At 38.3% G+C, this 8,952-nt stretch overlaps 1 protein-coding gene across 1 annotated transcript; it reads right to left on the bottom strand.

Annotated features, from left to right (window-relative positions):
• Positions 1-387: 387 nt before the first annotated feature.
• LOC148018017 (uncharacterized) lies at positions 388-2,440 on the bottom strand. The gene is made up of 2 exons (XM_087662277.1): positions 1,883-2,440; positions 388-546 (listed from the first exon to the last, which is right to left on the bottom strand). Exons 1-2 carry the CDS (start codon positions 2,397-2,399, stop codon positions 464-466), a joined length of 600 nt encoding a protein of 199 aa, XP_087518403.1. The 5' UTR covers positions 2,400-2,440; the 3' UTR covers positions 388-463.
• Between the last annotated feature and the right edge of the window lie 6,512 nt (positions 2,441-8,952).

The raw sequence follows: 8,952 nt of genomic DNA on the forward strand, positions 1-8,952 counted from the left end.
AGGTTTGATGCAAGCCACCATAATATTATGATAATAACTTTTTAATAATTATATATATTTTTATCTTTCAAAATATAAACTTTTAAATAATCCAAAAAATGATTTTTATTTCCCAAAATATTTTGTCTCTCTAACATATCTTATAGGGAATTTTTGACACCTCAAATCTCCCCTAATGATTTTGATATTACTATAAGTAGTATAGAAGGGTAGAACCAAGAATTCATGACCCATAGGCTTTGAGAGTTTAAGCTTATCGAATCCTTTGTGTTATGCCTAAAATGGCGTTACAAGGAATATCTTCTAATGATGTTTACCTAGTACTAATGACACTACTAGGCATACAATCATCACCCATGCTTAGATCATTTGTCCACAATCAAGCTCATGGAAAAATTCATCTTGGGTAGATGCCATTAAAGATCCCAAGATGGAAGATGTTTTAATAATCATCAAGAGTTTGTCACAGCTTGATATATTTTGAGATGAAAAACCCCAAGATAGCCATATTTGTACTCCATCCAAGAGATATGAATTTTGAGAACCCTGGATATAAATGAAAAAAATATATTAGTTCCATTTCTAGATGTCTATATCTAAACATTTATTTCTCTTAATGCGTGCATATCTATGACTATATGAGAGAGAGAGAGAGAGAGAGAGAGAGAGAGAGAGAGTCTAGAGCTTGTGTGAGAACTTATTGGAGACTTCCTCTGTCTTTTGCTTCATCATCTTGTGCAAAGCATGGATATGGCTAGGAAGAAAGCTTCTTCTCATCCTCAACCCATCATAGAGGCAAAGCATGAATAAGGTTGCCTGGTTATGGTGAGGAAGAAAGCTTCCTTTTTACATCCCCTTCTTCCTTAATCTTCTATACCATTTTGGAGTGGAAGGACAGCATTGTGGGATGTGAAGTGGTCCTATATGGATCTTGGATTGAAGAAAATAAAACTTGGAGCATATCGTACGAGCATCACTTGGATAATGGGAGAGTAGAATATAGCTTCTCCTTGTAGATTCACTACATGGAAGGACGAGATAAGGATTTTATTATGTCTAACCCCCTTCAATTTAGTTACTTTTTTGCATCTATGTACTACAAAGAGAGGGCATCATGTAAAAAGTAGGAGTTAGAAGTAGGGAGCTCCCGCATGAGAGGTAGTAGAGCTTGAGAGAGTTCGCGAAGCCCTTCAAGGGATAAGGGAGTATACATTCAGCCTCTTGCATTGAGCCCTGTCCTTTAGAGAAAAACTAGACCCATTATGAATTCACAACTGAATATAAACAACCTAACATCCACCTATATTAGAGTTGATGTAGTAAACTCAAATAGCTGTGCGAACGCTTATGAATATAGCTTCCAATTACCTTTTGGCTCTTTCCAAACCTGTATGGTAGCATATCCTTATGGCACTCCTAAGCAAAACCTCCAACATCGTAGAGTAAATGACTTACATTGCTTTATCCAAAACTTTACATGTGGTGGAGTAAGTTAACCGCTGGTAACATCGCGTTATGGGCACGAATCGATTGCAATTGGTTTTGGAATGCTATGAGAGACCTCTACGAGGCTTGGTTTTGATGTCTATCGGGGTACCATGAATCAAATATGAGATTTGAGAGGAGTGACTCCATGGATTATGGTTAATCCTGCTGACCGCTAATATGGTGCAGAAGTTTCCTCATACTTCTGCAGTTTCTATCTAGCGTAAGAAAGCAAGGCTTTGCTAAAAGTCGCATATGTGAGATAAATATTTGGATCGAATACCGCCGTGTATGTATTACTCAATACCCTCACTGTAACAGCGCATTGGAAAATGCACAAAACTGCATGCGATTTAATGGAGAGGAGCTGGGGGGTCGATGATATATATATATATACCTGCGCTCGAGGTCGAGGCGGAGAAGAAGGCATAGTTCTCGAAACGAATGGCGCAGGCAGTGTTGATGGAGCACTGAGCGCCGACGTTGAGGGGGCAGAGCTGGACGGCGTTGTCGATGGCCTCCTGGACGCAGGTCCCGCAGTCGGACAGGGGCTGCAGGAGAGGGCTGCACTGGGCCATCGCCCACGCTCCCGCCCCGGCCCCGTCCCCTTGGCCCTCCACGTCGCCCACCTTCAGCCCCTGGCCCGCCGCCGCCTTCTGCTGCACCTTCTCCAGGGCCGTGTTCAGGTTGATGCTAAAGCGGTCCCCGTCCCTGTAGCTGCCCGTGCTGCACAGCGTGCTCACGTTCGTCTCAGAATCATACCACCCAGCAGCTGCAGCGGCAGCTCCTCCCACCATTGCCATCGTCATCGTCATTATCGCCGATACCATCATCACCTTCCGCGCCAGGATTACCCTCGTCGTCATCATTAGCTGTACTGCACAAGGAAGTCCGTCGTCTTTAGGGTCTCTCATGGACCGCTTTAACGTGAGCCTTGGCCTTGTTATCCTCACTCAGCGACTTAACGCGTCTTCTCATCGGCACGCGGCCTTGCGATCTCGTATTCCCCGCTCTCTGCCGTCTCGCTAGTCAAACAAATTGGTTAGGAGTTCAGAGTCCAGACGATCAGACTACGGCATGGGCGGCTTTACCTTGGTCGATGTAATCATTTGGTGTGACATTAATGAACATGGAAGAGGTGTTTCGTTTGATTGAAGGTTGAACGGATATAAAATCCTCCAACTGCATGCGTTTCTACCTGGAGACGTGGGAAAGAAGCTCGTTGCATACGAGGAAGTTGAACTTCCACTTCTCACCACCGCTTTAACACAAAGACAAATTGCTTATGGCAAAGGGGCCAATACAATGTTAACCAAGAATCCATAATGTCTTTTTGACCGGCCTAGCCAAGGTTGTCGTATGTTTCTACCCTTGATGTGAATCAATGGATTTTTTAATTGTATTAATACTTTGATGCTCTTCCAAGTGTATGGTTTTGAATCAATGGATTTTTTTTTGTATTTATACGTTGATGTTTTTACAAGTGTATGGTTTTGAATCTATGAAATGTATTAAATATTTGGTTTGTATATCCATGTGATAGCATGAAGTACCCACATGCCATGTGTAAGAAAATAGACCATAGCACAAAATACAAGTACAAGAGAGACTAGGAGAGAATAAAAATATGTTCTTCCTTTTACCAAATTGATACAATTGATAGTTGAAGGCTCTATCCACTTGTATGCCACTACAAGCTTCGATGGTGATCTAGATGGATGCTCGATGGAATCTATGTACTCACATGTTCAATAGCTATGTTGTATTTATCTATACAACATATATCCTTGTAAGGATGTCAACATAGTAGGTGAGAAAAAGATGGATTTTTAAAGTGACAAGTGGAAAATATCCTTCACCACATGCTTTCCCTTGACTCACCACTCACGTGATTCCCTTTGCCTCACCACCACCCACATGGTCCATCTGATTCACTAGCCTATTACAGGGATTAATCTCTAGACCCCTATAACTTGTCACTTGCTAAAATACTACTATCTTCATTAACTCTTTTCCACTTTATCCAATGGACAAGTCTACATATGCCATCTCATAACCATATGGACTTCAAGGTTGCATCTAAAAAGAAGCCCTCCTGATGTCCGATGCCTATCATGGCTTCTCCTCATTTGGCTATATTACAAGTGTTGGTACTCATAGCCTCACTTGTAGCATAGTCAAATGATTGAGAGGTGGGTGTTTAAGTGACTTCCAACACCCCTCCTTCAATGTCTACATGAAAATGAATTACTTGTTTGTTCTAACAATGAAGAGAGCCTAAGTAAATATGTGAGAAAAATTGTTCTCTCTAGGACAATGTTTCCTCTCCTCAATCCCATCCTCAATGAGCTCTCCATATAGTGATATTGAATTTCTATATGCTTTGTACGGGGATGAAACACAGGGTTATTTATGATTGCCATGCAAATTTGACATTCATAGATTGTTTTCTTTTTCTGTTGTGAGCAACGAATGCATGGTTTGCGCGTAGCGAATGGAAGAAGAACTTTAATTTATAAGCATTAGGATTAATACAATGGAGAATTTTAAAAGGTCCATAGAAACGAGGAGCTAATTTTACATTTGGGTTCTTTTCTACACTATGGAGTCTGCGTTTTTCAACACGTAACCAAACATAACCTCATTCTTTATAAATCATAGCTTGCCTCTTTTTATTTGCTTGTTTCACATATGATTGTTGGGCCTTTGCTAATATTTGTTTAACTTGCTCATAAATACTTGAATGATTTTGAATCCAATCATCAACAGAATGTATTTTCTGAGTTAGACGAAATGTGGGAGTTGGCAATTTGTGACCATAAACAATTTCAAAAGGTGCCTTTTGTGTAGCAGTGTGAGTGGTATTATTGTAAGCAAACTGTAGAAGGTGCAAATGATTATCCCATGTGGCTGGAGAAGAAATTATGTAAGCACGGATTAAATCCAAAATTGTGCTATTTGTGGCCTCTATTTTACCGTTAGTCTCTAGATGAAATGCAGAGCTAAAATCAATCTTAGTTCCTTAGTAAACAATGTAATCCAAAAATTATTATAGAATCAAGGATCTTGGTCAAACATAATAATTTTCAGCAATCCATGGTGCACAAAAATATGCTTGAGAAATAAGTTAGCGGCTTGTGCAGCACTTAAGGTCTTTTTACAAGCGATGAAGTAAGCCTATTTACTAAATCTATCAACTATGGTCCATATCATATTATTTTGTGAAGAAGTTTGTGGTAAACCTGTAATGAAGTCCATAGAAATATGCTCCCAAGGTGAATTAGGGATAGGTAATGGAAGTAATAAACCATATGACTTACCATGATGTATTTTTATGCATTGATATACAATGCGTTCAGAAACAAAATTAGAGACATCACGTTGCATATTTGGCCAGAAAAGTTCTTTATGTAAATTTCTAAGTGTGTAGATAATACCACGATGTCCCATATAAGGAGGCTCGTGTACTTCTTGCATAACGAAATGACGAAAAGGATTAGTAATACATAACCGTTTTTCGTAAAAAAGAAAACCATCAGAAACAGAAAAGTTATTAGTAGGGATCCATTGATTGTTAGATAATTTTACCCAAACATCATGAAAATCGGGACCTTGAAGATAAGTATTTTTCATTATGTCTAACGAAGAAGTAGAAATGACAGAAATATTGTTTAATGATGGCCTACAGCTAAGTGCATCGGCTACTACATTTTCCTTACCTAGTTGATATTGAATGAGTGGATGAAAGGATTGAATAAATGATGCCCATTGTATGTGTCTATCATATATTTGTGGTTGTGACAATAAATGTTTAATACTCTGTTGATCGGTTTTAATTATAAACTTTGAACCCATTAAAGAATGCTTCCATATGCGCAATGCATGAACTATGACTAATAATTCTTTGTCATATGTACTATATTTAACTTCAAAAGGTTTCAGTTTATAACTAGAGTATGTTATAGGGTGATTGTCTTGCATTAATACTGCACTGATGCCAGAACCACTTGCATCAGTAACCACAAGAAAGAATGGTCTATTGAAATTAGGTAACTACAAAACTGGTGTGTGTGTGAGTGCATGCTTAACTATTTCAAACAATCGTTGTTGGTTGTCGCCCCAATGATAAGCAAGATCTTTCTTTAATAAAAGAGTTAACGGTAAAGCAAGCAATAAAAAGTTTCTAACAAATTTTCGATTAAAACTAGCTAGTCCTAGAAATGAACGAACTTCATGTACATTTTTAGGTGTTGGCTAAGACTTAATTGCTTCAATTTTATGTGGATCTACATGTATGCCTTTGGCAGACACAATATGACCTAAATATTCTATTTCAGATTGAAAGAAATAACTTTTGTCAGGGTTAGCATATAGATGGTTTTTTTAAAATAAACTAAACACTAAAGATAAATGTTCTTCGTGTTTTTTTTCAGTTTTGCTGAAAACAAGAATGTCATCGAAAAAGACTATTACACAATGCTGAAAATGCAAAAATATTCTATTCATCATTCTACTAAATGTAAGTGGTACATTGGTAAGTCCGACGGGCATTACCAAGAATTAATAATGTCCAAATTGTGTATGAAAAGCTGTCTTAAAAATGTTAGAAGTAGACACACAAACTTGATGATATCCTGATTTTAAATCAATTTCACTAAACATTGTTGCTCCTCGTAATTTATCTAGAAGGTCGTCTATTCTAGGTATTGGATACCTATTTTTAATCGTTATTTTATTAAGTACTCTACAATCTATACACATGCGATAAGTTTGATTTTTCTTTTTAACTAATAATACAGGAGCTCCAAAAGGCGAACTACTTGGACGAATTAATTTTCTACTTAGAAGTTCTTCAATTTGCTTTTGAATCTCTTTCTGTTCTAATTGGTTATGGCGATAGGGAGCTTTGCAAGGTGGTTGACTACCAGGAAGTAAATCAATTTGGTGGTCTTCAGGTCATGATGGAGGAAGTTGTAAAGGTAAATCATTAGAAAATCAGAAAATTTAGCAATAAATTGCTGTTGCTTTGGAGTTAGTTCAGTTTTTGTAACATCAACTTCATTAATCCATAATAAGAAAGCTTTTGATTGCTTACGCAAAGCTCGCTTCGCATGTGTATGACTAATAATTGGAAATAATTCGGTTTTTGTTAACCCTTCGAGTAAAATTTGTTTACCTTTGTGCTCAATGTGCATTGAGTGTGTGTTGTAATCTATATTGGGATTGAATTGGTGACACCATGGCATTCCTAGAATTACATCAGCAGATTGCAAAGGTGCTACTAAAAAATTTCACTTTTCCTTATAGGATCCAATACAAATTTCTAAATTATGAACTTCTTTAGTACCATTATATCGTTGTCCTAGAAATGCAGCCTGAATTTTATAGGCAGATGGAATAGTTTTAAGTTGTAAGTTTCTAACTACTTTTTCTAAAACAAAATCATGAGTACTACCATCGTCATGCAAAACAGTCATATCATTATTATTGATTTTACATCGCATCTTTAATAAGACACGCATAGAAATTTTACCAGCAAGGTCTTCAGGTTCGTTAGAATTTTTGCCGATAAGTGTAGCCTCATCGAAGTCGGGCATTACTTCAAGGTCTTCGTTGGATTATTCAGTTCCAAGAAAATTTAGATGTGTTGTGGGTCTCTTCCAATCACGGGTGTTGCCCATGGGACAACGACTCACAATATGACTAGGACACTTACAATTATAACAAATTACATTTTTGGAAATGGCATTGGAGACACTTGGGTTAATATTTTTCGGTTCACTAGATTTAGGCAAATTTGAAGGTGGATTTGAAGGTTTAAAATTGGAAACTGATTGACCATGATTATTAAGAACATTTCGCATCCATGGCGGTCGGTTAAAACGATTCTTTCCATATAGAGAATTGAAGTTACGGAAAGAATTAAAATGAAAGTTGTTACCCATGTTGTTACCATTGGATGCTGGAAATTGCCTTCAATCTTTAGACTGCTTCTTTTCAGCGTCCTGAGCTAGGGATATGGCTTCGTCTAGGTTATTGGGCTTGAACATGTTGACTTCGGCTTGGATGGATGGAATTAAGCCAAACATATACTTTCTCTTGAAGAAAGACTCGTCCACTGGCTCCACCATTTGGAGCTGCAAGAGAGTGCTCCAAAATCTTTATGTGTATTGAGGGATAGAGTCACGTTCCCATTGCATGAATAGGTCCCATTGTTGTTGCATGCGGAGCTCGAATTGTGCAGGGAGAAAATTTGCAAGAACCTTCTTATGAAAGTCGTTCCATGTGAGAGGACGATCAATGCTTTTACACGTGACATCCCACCATAATGCAACTTTCTCAATAAAATAATGAGATGCATATTTGATTTTATCACTTTCTAAATATTTCTCATTGTCAAAATAAGCTTCGAACTGACTTAACCATGACAGAATTTTGCGACCATCTTTAAGACCATCAAAAGATTTAAATTTGAATGTACGCTTGCTTATCTTGGACTCCTTTCGACTAGCGTGGACATCCAAAGTAGCGTTGATGGCGTGAATTAGGTTGTCGTCGTTGGTAGAAATTTTAGTGGCAGGACGCTTGAGGGACTTTAGTTCTTGCTCCAGTTGTACGCGGTGTTGACACTCTTCTTCAAGTTGCATGGATATTAAATCCATAAGCTGCTCCAAGGTTGGCTCAGGAAGTGGTGATGCAGAGTCGAAATTGGCCATGATTGCTTGATGGAGAAATCTGAAGATTTAGGATGCCTTGCAAATGAAAAGGTGCCTTGCTTGTCATTGAAGAATTTTGTGTGTAAGACCAAAAATTTAAATGGTCTTTGGACAAGAAATTATGGATGGAAGTAGGCAAGAAAGGCGGGAATTTTTATGGGAATTTTGTGAAATTTATGAAGCTGGAAAGAATTGCGTGAGAATTGCCTCTATGGAAGAGATAGTCAGTTGTGACTTGTGAAGATTTGCAGAGTCTATGTATGACACGGAGTAAGAGAGGTTAAAGTTGATCATGAAGGTTAGTAATGTAACTTGCTTAATAAGGCTTTAAGCCTTAAAAAACTTGATGTTTTAGGACAAGAGGAGGTCGTGGATGCTACTGTGGCGTCAAAAAATGCCTCCCACCCCCACGAAATCAAAATAGAGCTTAAGCTCTTAATTAAGCTTAAGCAAAGCTTTTTAATTAAGCTCTAACTAAGCTTACTAATCACCTGTAAGCTCCAATTCATCACGAAATATGGCGCCATGATGTAGGAGTGGGTCTTCTTCAATGTCTGGGAAAACAACCGAATTTCTTGACAGTGATAGAGGGGTTTGGGGTTTTGAAGGCCTGGGAATCCAGCTGTGTAGTCAGTTCACGATGTGACGGACCATAGAGCCCGTTTACAGCAGAGGGTTCGCCTTCATGCTACAGGGTAGGCAATTGGAAGCCCAAGAGGTAGGCTAGGCTCTGATACCATTGTTGCGAGCA

This window comes from Lygodium microphyllum, chromosome 21 (assembly GCF_053477565.2).
Source record: "Lygodium microphyllum isolate KBCC chromosome 21, Lygodium_microphyllum_v1.1.10, whole genome shotgun sequence".
NCBI classification, from domain to species: domain Eukaryota; kingdom Viridiplantae; phylum Streptophyta; class Polypodiopsida; order Schizaeales; family Lygodiaceae; genus Lygodium; species Lygodium microphyllum.